Source organism: Equus asinus, chromosome 6 (genome assembly GCF_041296235.1).
Source record: "Equus asinus isolate D_3611 breed Donkey chromosome 6, EquAss-T2T_v2, whole genome shotgun sequence".
In the NCBI taxonomy this organism is placed as follows: Eukaryota; Metazoa; Chordata; class Mammalia; order Perissodactyla; family Equidae; genus Equus; species Equus asinus.
In genome coordinates, this window is record NC_091795.1 from 80,969,884 (window position 1) to 80,985,488 (window position 15,605).

At 41.7% G+C, this 15,605-nt stretch overlaps 2 protein-coding genes and 1 long non-coding RNA gene across 7 annotated transcripts in view; 1 reads left to right on the forward strand and 2 right to left on the reverse strand.

Annotated features, from left to right (window-relative positions):
* Positions 1 to 2,340, reverse strand: part of DRC1 (dynein regulatory complex subunit 1) — a 41,542-nt gene extending 39,202 nt beyond the window's left edge. For all 3 annotated transcript variants that reach the window (XM_044772099.2, XM_044772097.2, XM_014843535.2), the window contains exon 1: positions 2,157 to 2,340. In XM_044772099.2, coding sequence (XP_044628034.1) covers positions 2,157 to 2,311 — 155 coding nt within the window. In that variant the 5' untranslated portion in view covers positions 2,312 to 2,340. The remainder of the gene's footprint in view (positions 1 to 2,156) is intronic.
* Positions 1,262 to 7,886, forward strand: LOC139045553 (uncharacterized). Its single transcript, XR_011504129.1, has 2 exons — positions 1,262 to 2,256; positions 2,335 to 7,886. It is a non-coding gene; the product is annotated as an uncharacterized lncRNA (long non-coding RNA).
* The window catches only part of SELENOI (selenoprotein I), a 47,589-nt gene continuing 39,148 nt past the window's right edge, over positions 7,165 to 15,605 (reverse strand). For 2 of the 3 annotated variants that reach the window (XM_070512431.1, XM_014843538.3), the window contains one exon: positions 7,165 to 13,826. In XM_070512431.1, the coding sequence (XP_070368532.1) occupies positions 13,728 to 13,826 (99 nt within the window). In that variant the 3' untranslated portion in view covers positions 7,165 to 13,727. Of the gene's footprint in view, positions 13,827 to 14,787; positions 15,129 to 15,605 lie in introns of those variants that run through there. The other variant, XM_070512430.1, reaches the window with a different exon arrangement.

A 15,605-nucleotide genomic window follows, 5' to 3' on the forward strand; every position in this document is an offset into this window, starting at 1 on the left:
ACAAAATCCAAGTTCGCTTAATATGTTCAAAACCAAACTCTTGATTTCCAGTTCCTGCCTCGCCACCCCCATCACTGTCTCTACCGTCTCAACAAAAGGCTCTACTATCAACCCAGCTGCTCAAGTCAGTCTTGCTTTGGCAGGGGTCTTTTACCAGTATATCCCATCAGTCAGTAAATACAGGCAATTGCAACGCCAAAATATGTCTTGGGTACATCTGTTTTCTCTCCAAACCCACCACCACCAACTTGTCCAGACCAACTTATCTCTCACCTGGACCAATGCAACTGCTTCCCAACTGGTGTCCTTACTTTCACTTCTGGCTCCTCCAAACCATTCCCCAAAGAGCCACCAGCGTGATCTCAACATACTTAGAAATTTAAGAAACTCCCACATTAGGCCTTTGGCCTGTGGGTAAGAGCTATCCTGGTGGGGAAGGCAAAATGGACACCTCTGAAGCTGCACCCGAGTGCATAAAATAACATCGCCGTCCAGGGGGACGGGGGCTTGGTGTCACCTTTAAGGATTTCAAGGATGCAGAAGTGGTGGCGCCTATCAAGTCTGCATTTAATTCACAGGTCCAGCCCCTGCAAAAACTTGATAGATCTGAGAAAATGACTGCCAGTTACTGCAAGCTCAACCAAGTAGCAGTCCTGATGGCAGCTGCCATGCAAGTGCCAAGCAGTCTTTGCTAGAGCACATCAGTGTGGCCTCAGATGCATGGAATGTGGCCAGTGACTGGACCAAATGCATTATTTTCTACCTCACTCAGGAAAAAGGATCAGGAAGTTCACATTTACATGGAACAGATAATAGTATATACTCACAGAGCCCTCACACTCGTAAGGCCATGTTCATTCTCCTGCTCTCTGTCAAAATATAGTCTGAATAGATCAGGACCCTGTGGAAATCCCAAAGAACATCACACTGACCCATTACATCGGACTTGGCAGACTATGGCCTGTGGATCAATCTGACCCACATGTTTCTGTACGGCTTACAAATGAAGAATGATTTTTACATTTTTAAATAGTTTTCTAAAAAGATCAAGATGAGTAAGCAGAGCACAGAGTATTTCTAGGGCAGTGAACCTCTCCTGTACAATACTATAATGGTGGATACATTTCATAATATATTTGTCAAAATTCACAGAAAAGCAAGAGTTTTCTCATTTTTCTCTAGGACTTTGGGTGATAATGATGTGTCAATGCAGGTTCATCACTTGTAACAAATGTACCACTCTGGTGGGGGATGTTGATAATGGGGGACATTACGCATGTCCGGGGGCAGGAGGTATATGGGAAACCTCTGTACTTTACATTTAATTTTCCTGTTGAACCTAAAACTGCTCTAAAAAAATGAAGTTTATTAATTTAGGAAAAACATCAAAATATGAAGAATATTTTGTGACGTGCACATTATATGAAATTCAAATTTCAGTGTCCATGAGTAAAGTTTTGTTGGAATACAGCCACGCCACTCTGGGCCCCTTGAGTCCTATGGCCAGCAGACAGGAAGAGAAGTCAGCATCTTGGCAGGGCACGTGAATGACCAGCAGGACAAGGGATAAATGCTGTTACGGAATTCAGGGTGTTCAGGAATTCAGGGCATCACGCAGATGCGTCTTGGTTCCCCCTCATGACAGCCCACTGTGTCTGCGATTGGACAAGGGCAGCAATCCTTGCCTGAGAAGGGTAAGGTTATCAGTCTCAGACCCTTCAGGAATGAGGGTTTGTGTCCACAACCAGATAAGCCACTGAGCCCCGCAGAAGTGTTGGCTGAGGTCCAGTGGATAAACACTTGTGGAAGGAAGGCAGGCTGGGAGGGAAGGAAGAAAGACCCCTGAGGGAAGGTCGTGGATTACCTGCATCTTCAGCGGATTGCCCACAATGTCTCGTGCAGCGGGCTCTCAATAAAAGTGCTGACGGGATTATTATTTCCGTGTTTGACTTCGCTAGTGTATTGAATATTCTAATATCCCACACTTTGCTTGAACCTTCTGGAGGAAATGTTTTCCATCTCAACAAGCGACAGGGCCCGCTCACGCTTGGGGCACGCCGGCCCCTCCCGGCACGGCTCCCGCCCCCGGGGAGCCGCCCCCTCCTCCCCGCACCGCGTCGCCGGCACCCCGGCGGACCCGCCCACACCCGGCTCACCGCCTCCGAGCTTCCAGGCGCGCCGCGATGCGGAGGCGCCGGGCCTGGATCCGCTCCTGAGGGTTATCAGAATGTATCGAGGGCCCGAGAATCGGGGTGGGTAAGTGTTCCTCCTCCTTCTCCTCCAGGACCCCCAGCGATCCCGGTGGATTCATGGCAGATGCCTCCCGCCCCCCAGGCAGCTCCGCCCGGACCGCCGCCAGACCGCCGCCCGGTTGCTAGCAACAAGCCGTTGCCAAGAAAAAGCAGTCACCTGACCCGCTGCTGGAGACACTGCTCGCGCAGCTCCTCAGGCCCCGCCCACGAGTATCCTGAACGCGGCGTCCCAGCTTCGGGCTTCATTCCTCTCTTCTCCACTAGGGGTGTGAGTACTGTCTTGAGCCCCATGGAAGACCCAGCCATATTAGCGGAAGACTGAAGAGCCGGACTTAGTGTGGTTCATCATTTATTGACCCCGATGGTTAATTCATCATTCAGGTTAATTCATTCATCAGATGAATATTCCTCAAAATCATATTTATCAAATATAATTGATCACCTGCTCTGCCAAGCTGTGCTAGAGCTAAGGATACAAGCTTTGTCCTTTCCTCATGGAGTGTATAGAATAATAGGTCCACTCTGAGCCTATTGCCTCTTCGGAAAATTTAAACTGAGGTATATTGCGTGCATCTATTCCTCATCCATTCATTTTTGAGCTCCTGCTTTGGCATTGAGCCCGTATCTCTTCTAGAACGTGAGACCACCTTGCTATCAATAAATTTATATCCAGCAAGGGATTGTTGTCTTCTGTAGCCGCTTTCAGTAGACCTGACACCTAGGACAATCCCCCATCACGACTTCCAAACACACTTATAGACAGAGGAAAGTGTGGCGCAGGGCACACAAATGAAAGTTAAGGCCACAGAAGCACAATTAAACTCTCAAAGAAGTCCCGTCCCTTGAAAAGGCACTATTTCGTGGGCGTTTTTTTTGTCATTGCCAATAAAAATAATCTTCTTGTTGAAAGTTAAAACGCCTTCAAAAACACACTGGTAACGTTTGAGAGTCTTGTCCCACTGGCCTGGGGGAACTTGGGAAAGGGCGCTGGCGGAGTGAGGAAATGAAGGGCTAGTCCTGGACCTGTCCTGCAACCTTGGGCAAGTCCCAAATTCTTGAGGACGATTTTCTCAACTGTTACGTGGTACCATTTGCTACTCAACTTACAGGCAATTGTGAAGCCAAAGATAAGATCTTTGTGAGTAAGACCTACCCAGAAGCAAATGGAGTATATTTTTAAAATTAATTTTTCCAAGTGTTCAAGTGGTCGAGAGATTTAGGAGTGCCAAAATCTTGGAGCAGCCAAGAGTCCAACAGCTGCCCGGATCCTTGTCCCATATCTAGCTGGGGGCTGGGGGGCGGGGGGCGGGGGGTGGGTTGCTTCTGGGCTTCAGGGTCCTCTGCCAAATCTCTCTCTGCTCTGGTTGTAGCCTCAAGCAGTCAACTTCCCTAGGGGACATGGAATCAGAGGAGCAAGGTACAGTTTTGACCGCAGACTCTTCAAGGTCCTGGTCTTTGTTTCCACCATCTGTGAGAAGAGAAACAAATACGCGTGTGCTATGCAGCTACGGCTGCGAGTAGGCTACCAGGAGAATGTCAGCGGGAACCAGCTGTTCAAGAGATAGGGGAGAGAGCAGGGGCACCATAAAAACCCCTGAAAAGTGACCAGTGAGGTACTTGGCCCTAACGTGTCCCCAGATACCTTCATTCCAGCCGTCTTTTGTGGTAAGGAATCTGACTCCACTTTTTCCTGTTTGATTGTTGACAGCTTTCAAGCCTCATGTCTTTCTTCCTCTCTGCTCCACAGCTGGGCAGTTGATTTAAAAATGCCTTGCGTGCTCTCCTTTGGCCATGGCAGGAGTTTCCAACTGTGTGTGCTGGGTCCTCTCATGTGCGCCCCGCCCCCCAACCACAATAAAAGCCCCAAGCCCGTCTCCCTTCCTGGCTCTCTCCAGCCATTTCCCAACCAGCTGGGAGATCTTAAGTCTTATTCATAGGCGTGGGAAAAAAGGCACTCTTGTTCACCGCTGGAAAGGCACCTTTTAGGACAGTTTGCCAATATCTATTCATAGTTTAAATAAGCATATGCATTGACTAGGCAATTCTAGAATTACCCTTGAGAGAGAATGGGTCTAGGCCATAGTTCCATGGGGTCAAAATGACATCAGCACTGTATATCCAGCACCTAACCCAATACCTGCTATGTAGTAAATGCTCAATAAATATTTGCTGACTGCAAGAAATGGACAGATGTATCTGTATGCTCTCTGCAGTTATGATCCAGTTATCAGAAGTTGCATTAAATTTGTTATATATATTTATAATAATTTGTATTAAATTATCCAGTTATTAAAAACTGGATATGACCAAAATGCTGATAAAGAATTCATGGGATGCAAAACAATGCAGCCACTAAGAATGAATCTGACCTAGAAAGACAGCCAAGACCTGTTAGACGAGGCCAGGCAGACGCAGCACAATGTGTGGAGTATGATCCCAGTTTATTGGAAATATATGCAGTGTGCACACAAGACAAACGGGGAAAGAACACAATATAGTTGACATCTCTGGGGGTTGGGTCTATGGGTGATTTTCATTCTCTATTCTAAAAAAAACAAGTTTACAAAGAACACAAGTCACTTCTGATGTAATAAAAAATAAAGCTTATTTATTCATCTATTATTTCTTTTCAAGAGTGGTGACAGGAGATCCTGAAGAGACTGCGGGGGGCAAGAGTAGGGCTGTCGTGGATGAGAGGGCCTCGGAGAGGGACGCAGGTGACGTCCACCTTGGTGATTCACCAGCATCCAGTGTCTAGTCCTCATGTGGCAGGCAATACTCCAAAAGGAGACCTGCTTTTGAGAATTGACTGACACTACTAAGCTCACGAAAGACAAACATACAGAGAATACACTAATTTGAAGAAGAAACTACAAGTGACACAGAGTGCCTGTGTGTGTTTATGACTTGTGACCAGCACATCTCTGTCACTGATCTACAAAGAGAATCAAACTGTAATTGGGAAGCTTCTTGATAATGGACAACTGACTGGAATGGACTCGGGCCCACGATGGGGATAACTTGCCACAGACTAGGTAGGTCAAGTCCTTGGGGTATGGCACCCATCCCTGGGTAAGTTTTGGGTGACAAATGCAAAACCTTCTGGCTATAGGGACTTCCTTTGCTATGCTACAGGCTGGCCATCTACTTCAGCTTATAGTCTGTTTCCAGAAAAACAATGCTACACTGATTAGATTTTAACATGCTAAATCACACACTCAGTTCTCTATCAACAAGTTTATATCAAATCACCTCAATTGGGATTTGAGGATTCATCAAACACTTAACATAATTTTATGGTTTATTCCTATCTCCCAATGTGTGTGAATTTTACTTATAGATTCTCGAAGGCAATCCTTGTTTTATTCATTGCCAGTTTTTTTTTTTTTTTTTTTTGAGGAAGATCAGCCCTGAGCTAACTACTGCCAATCCTCCTCTTTTTGTTGAGGAGGACTGGCCCTGAGCTAACATCCATGCCCATCTTCCTTTACTTTACACATGGGATGCCTATCACAGCATGGCTTTTTGCAAAGCAGTGCCATGTCTGCACCCGGGATCCGAACCTGTGAACCCTGGGCCACTGAGAAGCGGAAAGCACAAACTTAACCACCGCCACTGGGTGGCCCCTCCAGTTATTTTTAGAACTGTCTCACCATCATCTTCACGTATTGCCTACAAAAGGTACGAAGGAGGGAAGAGAGGAGGGAGGAAGGCAAGTCATGAGCAGGTCATAAATAAGGCTGAGGAAAAAGTTCAAAGGTAAAAAATGAGAACTAGCTATTAGTGGAAACCGAGGAGCACCAGCCTTAGACCACTCCTGCGCTAAACACTCGACACGTGTTATTCATTGCACATAGCACATACGTGCAGTAATATTCCTGATCCAATTTTACAGATGAGGAAACTGAGGCTTAAAGAAGTACCTTGCCCTGAGTCAAAGCTTGCAAAGTTGAACATGACTAAGAAACAATCACTATATTAAAGCTTTGGAAGGTCTTGGAAAACTTCCAGAATAAAAGCAAGAAGAAAAATGGAGGAAGCAGTTACAAAGTTTTCTTTCAGGAAATTTAGGAACAGAGGAAAAAAGATGAGAGCAGGAAGAGGAGCAAGACAGTGTGGGGGCATAAGGTCTTTTTCAGTTTAATAGACGCAAGAGTGGTCACCTGGTATGCACGTGCGGGGCGTCAGGTAGGCGTGAGGTAGGCGTGAGGTCCGCAGACAAAAGGGCGGGGGCAGCTGCTAGGGCAACCAAGGCGGCACGAGGGCCTGGGACTAGGGGCACACGGAGAATTAGCCTGGGTTAAATATGGCACATTTCCTCCCTTTCTTCAAACTTGTTACAGTTTTTGTTAAATGCCCACTGCCAGAACTGGAAGATAATTCTCATGTAAAAAACAAGAAATATTCTCCTCAGAAGCAATGTTAGAAAATCAGAGTTTTTATAAGAGCTTATCGTTTATATATTGCAGTTTTGGGATATTAATTTTGGGTTATTAGGTTCTTGTGGAATTAGCCTGGAAAATTAACACCATACCTTAACACTCTTTCTATGGGAAAATATTTGTGAGTGTGAACCAACCACCTTACAAACTAATTTAAACTAATTTAAGTGTGACCCAGTAGTATAACATATGGCCCAGGACCCAGTTCTGGGGGAGTCAAGAGCAGTATTATTATGAGTAGCTGTTACTGCCGCTGCCTAGTACTCTGCTTTCTGAAACAAATCACAGGATTACAGAATACCCAGGAGCAAGCAGGCTGAGCTTTCTTAAAAAATGAAACAGAATGCTTGTATTGTTTTGTTCTAAAATAATCAAAGATTCCGAGACAAGTGGCAGGATGTTAATCTTCTCCCCACAGCTCCCTCCCCTTTGGCACCTACCAAGGGAAAACAAAGACACTCTGAAAACCATTAAAAGGATTTAAAAATTATTTACTCTTTACTTTTATTACAATAAATATTTATCAATAATAGAATTAAACAATTTTAAATTAAAACCTACTGCATTACTTTTGGGTTTCACAGCAGCAGAAATAAACATAAATCCAGTTGAAAGGGCAAGGATTCCAGAATCCAGTGGCAAGAAACAGTCAGATCTTGATTATCTGGGCTAGCAATGGGGAACAGCAATACTGACGATGCAAAAATGACGGGGAAATGCATACCTGTACTGTGTTCGTACATCATGTTATCTAGGACTTCACAACATTCCAGCTAAGGAATTGGAGCAAGCTGTGAAGCTCCATTTCTGCAAGAGCTACATTTCTCCCCCATCAAGCCCATGAGCACAACTGCTCCCAGAGCCGGCCCGGAATGGGCCCCATCATCATGCAGACCCAGAAGCCTCAACCCTGGAGGAAGCTGCCATCTTTCTCGAAAGCTGTCTTTCTGGTTCACACAATCCCTGGTGAAAGGGAAATGGAAAGTGATATATTTCAAGGGCCTTTCTTGGGGACCAAGTTGAACTGAAGTAGGAAAGACCGTGGCTTCAGATGCGGAAGAGGCTTCACAGAGTTACGGGCTACATGCAGATTAAGTCAACATGAACAGTCTAGTGAGGCTTACCCTCCTGCCGATAATCAAGAGTAGACTGCACGCACATACGAATATCATACATACAAATGCACAGAGAATAGATGTGTACAGATTAAATACGTATACATACACCACCACACGCAAACAGATAAGATAAATGCTGCATTATTTACGATGGACACATCAAGTCCTAGACAGACCAGTTACTAACACGTTCAGTTAAACTACGTGAAAGGGAAAGTCCGGTTTTGTGCTCCTCTTTGCCTTCTTCTCTAATATTTTCTACTTGTAGCAGACATATTCCAGTTGCTTATGTGGTGGTGTTTCTAGGTACCTGAGAAGGGATGGCATCATTCTTTTGTTTCAGAATACTACAGAAAGCAAACTGTAACAGGACCAAGCTACCAACTCAATAATTGATTTTCAGCCATGATTCCTGCCACCTATTCTTAGTCACAGGGAACGAAACCTTACTTAGAAAGGTGTCAACTTCTTTGTCTACAATTGGCTACAAATTTAATGTGAGATGGGAGGGGCAAGGGAGGAGGCAAGTAGTGGGAAGTGTGCACCACCGCAATTACTCACAGCCTTCGCCCTTACCCAGGGGAAATGCTACTTTAAAAAAATTGAAATTTGGAGTTTAATACTGAATTATGCTTTCTTGGCACATTTCAGAACGAGCAAAACCATTACATATAGCTGGGTCTTTGTCTCCTGAATGGCTGCTCTAATGGGATAAGTTATCTAAACAAAAACCTACAAAAAAATGTTAATATTGTAGGCAGTCTTAATTAGTGATTAAACTCAAAATGTGACACCGAATGATATCAGAAACTCAAACAAATTTATAATGCAGCATTCATAGATCTTGTAAAATTAAAACAGGCTCCTCCTATAACTTTGTTAGTACCATCAAGTACTAACTAAACATGTCCCTGGTCAAGAACTTACTCTTTAAAGATTAAAAAGTACCTGTCAAGAATATCAGCATCTAGAATTCATGGTGAATTGTGTATGTTTTAATAAAAAATCAAAATCAATTCTAATTGTTACCCATACAAACTACTCCAGAGAAGACTTCAGCCCAAGAGCCATAAGGCATGCACAACATTTAGCCACCCCTGGTGTCTTCCATATCGTCTCTAATTCCAATGTAGCATCAGGTACTCTATGGCCATGATCCAATACACATGCTTTACAGACAGCACCACCCTGATTTAGCCTGGCTTTCTAAGAATGATTCTGTGACGAGCAAGACAACATGAATGGTCTGTGAAGACCAGACAATCCTTCTGTTGTGTCCAAATGGACTTTCCTAGAGAGACAAGCCCTTGTTTAAAAAAAAAAATTCTAAAATCAGTCCACGTGCCACTTTCCAATTCTAGGAACCTGGCCTGTCACATCAAATGCAATACAACCCCGTCACTCAGGCCACCTGTGGGAGGGCTACGAATGGTTACTCTAAATATTAGCTCATTTAAAATCTGTCTGTAAAAGAGCTGGTCCCTACTTAAAAACAAAAAAAGTCAGCTAGATTACTAACTCTTGCATATTTGTTTATTAAAGAGCAAAGCATATTACTAGCATGCAGGTTAAAAAGTAAGGTTACATTTACTTTGTACTGTAGAAACACTGGAAATGAATTAGCCAATAAATCCAATTCCCATGGCTCCACGCAAGAAGGAAGTAAACACATCACCATTTTAACTGGAAAAGTTAGACAACCATGATTTACCATATACCCTAAAGTAACTGCCTGCCAACGTCAGTCATTTGTACCACTGTCAAAAAAGATGAAAAGTAAAATATACAAATCACATGAGTTACGTAATTAGTAAAGGAAAATCAGAAATTTAAGCTTCCTAAAACGTATAGAGCATCACACTTTCAAGTTTCACAGTGATTAATTTAACACCATTTTATTGTGAAAACTGTCCCTTAAAATGTACCTGTCAAAGTGCTTCAAATGCAGCATACTAGTTAAAATTCTTCCTGGAAGGTTCTAGTACTGGCAGCTAACTTAGTAAGGTTATTCACCCACAGGGTGTTCAAGAAAGGGTATGCTGCCTTACCAAGACACCTCATAAGACAAAGAAAATTCCAGTCTGACCTAACAAATTTCTATAGAGTGCTCAATCGAGTCCAGAACTGAGGTCAAGATAAAGGCCACTCTGAACACAGGAAGCAACACAACCAAAGATTGTGTACCTGTTTTGGCTTATTCGGGGTCCTGAAGTCAACAGTTCTAGCCCACTGGGTTTACTCTGTTCCCTCTGGCATGTTCCCAGTCGTTGACTAGTCAAGAGATCTCAGGCAATCAAGGAGATCTGAACGTGGCAAGATGTAGGGGCAGCAAAGCAAGTGGGCATCTCTGTGCTAAGCGGTGGCAGGTCAAAAGGAAACCCAGATGGAGGAGGAAGAGAAAGGGTTACAAATAAGTTTCTAGTTAAAATATAAAGGGGGAAAGTCTTTGATTCAAACACCTTCAGATTATCTTTTTATTCTCCATCCTTTATAGAATCAAAGTCTGCTTTGGAAAGCAAGGTATATTCTTTTCAACTGACAACAAAGTAAACTAATTCTCTGAAAACTGAACACTTAGGAAACTTTCAAATTCACATCTGAATTTGAAATTAGTGGAGGAATGACGATTTAAACTGTGACAATGTGGAACTGTGCATTGCAGTAAGATCAGTGGGCACTAGGGGCACTGGGCACTAAGGGGATCCCTTCTCCCTTAAAGGGGATACTCTGCCTGCTTTCTCCTTTCCTGCTCCCTCAGTGCCCAGGCTCCAGGTCATGATCAATACTCTTGGCATCTACTTAGAATCTGGGCAACTCTAGACATACACTCCTCTTCGCATACTTCTATATTAAAATGACATGTTGGTAGCAGTACTGTAACATTCTAGACCATGATCAGCATTGAACTTTCTTTTTAAAATTAGAATTAAAAGTATTTTAACCATGATATTATTAAAATGCTGAAGAAGACTATTTAGTTTTTTATTTGAAAGTTATTTACTCTATTACCCTTAAGACTAAAACCCATAAATTCACCTATTACATCTATTATGCATTAATGGAGGAATGACGATTTAAAATGTGACAATTTTAAACTGTGCACTGCACTAAGATCACTAACGCTATTCAAGAATCACAAAAGGCAGCATTACCATATCCTATCCAGGTATTTTTAGACTGTTCTAGCCCACACCCCCCGCAAATACAGAGGAATTATTTTCTGACAAGCATGAAAGGACATTTCTCATACCGTAACCTGAAAAGAAATTTATCACAGGTCTAGGTAACTTTGGTCAGCAGAGACACCAAGCGAACCTCTGGCTGGCGAAGGCACTCTATTCTGGAACGCGGAGGAAACATGCACGCATGACCAACCACGCCACCGCTCCCCGAAAGGCAGTTCAGTGTATGCTGGGAGAAAGGCTGGGGTGTGAACTCACCCAAAACAACATGCATAAGCCTGAAATATCTTTTATACTTCGGAAATGTTATGATAATTGGCATGACATGAATGCACAGAACTATTTGTAATTAACTCCTGCGTGAGCTGCGGTATCAGTACACAACAAATGAGGGCTTTCAGGACGCACTTCAAGATGGCAGACTAAACCAAGAAACAGAGTCAGCAGTACACTACAAATTTCTAAGTCCACGGCATTCTGAAACAGTTGTTACTCACTTTCATTTTTACCTTGTTGACAGCCACCTTTCTTTCATCTAATGATGTCAATAAAACTGACTGCGGCATAATTCTTTACCACCATAGGGAAATATGTCTTTAAAGTATAGGCACAAAACAATTTTCAAATAAATGTGATGCAACAGAAAGAGAAGAGAAACACACTGAGGTAAAGTATCCCCAAAATTACAGGATATGACCCTATGCCAGAAGAAAAGAGTGTTTTTTACTGTACTGTACAAGGTGAAGAAAGCCTGTGGTCCAAATTTGTCATTTTATATATATTTATCAGTTCTTTTCTTATATAACACAGATTAATCTCATTCTTGTGTACAAAGTAAACAAAACAGTAAATGATTAGCTTAGAAACCTCAAAACAAAGCTTTGTTCCCAGTCCAAATTAACACTTTATCCAGTTCAATTTTACAGATGACACAGAACAAGGTATACAAAAAATAGAGGTACCTTCGCTTAATTGGTTCATTCTCTGACCTCATGACGGTGATTTATTAACAAACATGGAATCACTACCCACATTCTCCTGCATCAATTTTTCACCTATTTTCAGCGTTCATTTTTGTCTCAGAGTAAGTCACCAAAAATATCCCCAACCTTTATAGACAATTTTTAAAAATGAGTACAGAATGGTAAGTTAGATCCTTGACTCCTCATTTCTAATAAACTGGATGACAATGATTAGAATTTACAAATTTAAAAACCAAAGTATCGATTACAGTTATTTTTACAAAGCAGCAGACTGAAATTCAACAAAGGAATACACTATAATTAAATTTAACGATGGTCACATTCATAAATAATGGTTATGAATTTAATTACAAATCAACACAGTGGTGCTTATTTTATCCAAGTGCAATCCATCCAAAAACAAGGGTTTAAGAATACACTCTTCATTCGAGCACAAACTTCACTCAGTGAAAAATAAAGAAAATCAGCAAGTAAATTTCACCACCACCAAACTAAATAGAGACAAAGTCAAAAAGAAAAAGAAGAAAATATCCACATTCATGAAAAGGTGTGATCTATAAAACAACCAGACTAAAATCAAATTTTTATGTTTATCAATAAATCTCAAAAGTTACTCCAAGTCATATTAAAGGGAGAACGTACTTAGTAAGGCATATATATCAAACATTTCCTTCAAGCGGGGAAGTGGGCAAGTTGGGTGAGAATTTCTCTCTACTTCTTTATCCTGTATGAAATAAAAAACACAGCACTCTCTTCTCCACAAAAAGAGATAGAGGGAGAGAGAGGAAGGAAGGAAGGAAGGACAAATTGAATCAGAAAACTAATTTTGTAATGAGGTTCTCAGCAGTAATTTCATAGTGAGGTTCCTAAGATTCCTAACTACAGAGAAAATTCCTCATATAAGGAAGTTTACTTGCATTCCTCACAAGTAATTATCATTAAGACTGGGACTGTCACATGCATTCATATAATCATAGTTCATAGGCACCAAATCTCAGCAACTTAGAGCTGAGAGAAAAAAAATGCCATATTTAAACAATGAACCATGCCAATGTGTGGAGCTACAATTACAATCCTTACTAAGTCTCAATAGAATATTTTTCTTTAAAAAAAAAAATAAAACCGTTTATCAAGATCTGTTCCATAACAAAGAGAGCCAGAATACTAGAGAATCTAAATATATATATTAGCTCTCTTAGCATGTGAGGACAAAAGGCATTTCCATGGGAAAGAGAAACCAGTATTTGGCAACTGTATAATGTTCTGAAACCATTTGGCATCTCTTGCAGAAGCAGACTTGCTCCGTCTTTTCCCTATATTAGATCTGGGTTACCGACAACTTCCACAGATAAAGACCTACTACTAAGGATCAAATATGAAAACGTATTATGGTTTTCTGAATGTTACCAGAGCTCCTAAACCAATTTTGGGGTTTTAAACATAAAAACAAAGCGTCTTTAACTCCGTATGAACCCAAACATTCAGGATTCATGAAGCTAAAATCACCAGGAACATTTTGCTGGTCTAAGTACATTATGCTTAACCAAAACGTCACATGGTTTTATAAAAAATAAAATAAGCTGGGAGTTAGTAGGTCCAAAATGCCACAAGTTCAGATCATACATATCATTCGTGCTGTCCAAGTACCACACACACTGAGTTTCCATGTCTGTTAAGCAGATCAGTTTAGTTCAATGGTGATGGATGAAATATTTACAAGCATCTTATTTACAGTACTTCTTTCTGTAGATTACAGGCCAATATTCTTTTCTTCCATTCCTAGTCAATCCGAGTTTGGTTTCCTCAATGAGAATGGGTAAATCTGAAAATGGCTGCTCAGCTGCTTTACCTATGAGGCAGTGACAAATACATACCTAATTATTTTTTAAAAGCACACAGCATTCACCCTCTGGAGAGAACAAATTACTGATATGGCAAAAATCACCATAAATAATGAAGAGGTTTTTCTGGAGTAGGACAGCTGTAGAGCTAGACGGCTACATGAGAGTAGCAGAATTACCCCGGGAGAGTGAGACTTAAACCTGGGTCTGCCTAACTCCAAAACCTAGTATTTCCAGACCCTCCGGACCACATAGATTCACATCCAGATCTACTGAAAAAGTACAGGGTTAGCTGCCTTGTAACAGCTAGTAGATCAAGTATCTACACATATAGTTAAGATTCAACATTCAGTTTCTTATAACATTTCTGGGTAATCATTCCAAATCCTGATGAAACAGTTAACAAAGCAGACCCGGAAACCTGGGGAGGTTTAAGCCCTACCAGTCAGGGAATCCCTGATGGGTGGGCAAGAGCTTGGTCATGTGCCAGTTAGCAAATATTATTTATTTGATACTTCTTGTTTCTATTCTTATCCTTATCATCTATATTTCAATAGTTCAAGTGAGTGTTTTGTGTGGCTTAGCAAGGTTTACCTTCTGGTCAGAAGTTGCAGAAGTGATAAGAGAGCAGAAAAACAGACAAAAAAAGATACTCCTGGAATTTTCTTCAATTAACTTGCATTTATTTTCCAGACTTTTAACAGTGAAAATGTACTACCTTTGTAATTTAAAGAAAAATGTGATTTGATTTGGTTTGGTGTATGTACGATTTTCTAAAGACATGCTTCTGAAGGGTTATAAAATTAAACCAATTATGAAAGACATGGGCAACTGAGTTCTACTTCATGCACATGACTGATGAAATAGGATAAAGGCCTGAGAGTGTTGATATAAAGCATATAATGTTAAATTTGCACAAATAAAAACAAATGACTATGTCTTCCTGTTATAATTCATAGACCTATCATGGTTCTTTTTCATCTATTTTGTTCCAACAAATGTGGGCTACTTTAGGGAGAAACACTAAGGGATGAAACTTAAGCAGAGCAACATATGCAAGGTACAACGTTGTCAGCAAGCATGACAGGTCCCTTCATTTTAAAAATATGTACGACAACACAGAAGAAAAGACATTTTGTTTCTCAAACTGATTCACAGCAGGGTTCCCTTCAAAGTAAGTATACCAGGGGCCGGCCTGGTGGTATAGTGGTTAAGTCTGCGCACTCCGCTTTGGCGGCCCAGGGTTTGCTGTTTCGGATCCTGGATGCGGACCTATGCACCACTTATCAAGCCATGCTGTGACAGGCATCCTACATATAAAGTAGAGGAAGATGGGCACAGATATTAGCTCAGGGCCACTCATCCTCAGTAAAAAACAGGAGGATTGGCAGCAGATGTTAGCTCAGGGCTAATCTTCCTCAAAAACAAACAAAAACACAAGTATACCAAATAGTCTTTTATGTGCCATAAAAATGTGAATACCCTTTTACATAACCCCACTGCTATGAAATGCCCCTCCGAAAATAAAGCAAATGAAAGAAAAAAATATTATTCCAGGTTGTTCACTCCAACTTTATTTATAATGGGGAAAATTTGAGAACAATCTAAATGATTAAAACAACTGGGTCTTGGGGCCGGCCTGGTGGCGCAGTAGTTAAGTGTGCACGTTCCGCTTCAGCAGCCTGGGGTTCACCAGTTCAGATCCCGGGTGCGGACACAGCACCACTTGGCAAAAGCCATGCTGTGGTAGGCACCCCACATATAAAGTAAAGGAAGATGGGCATGAA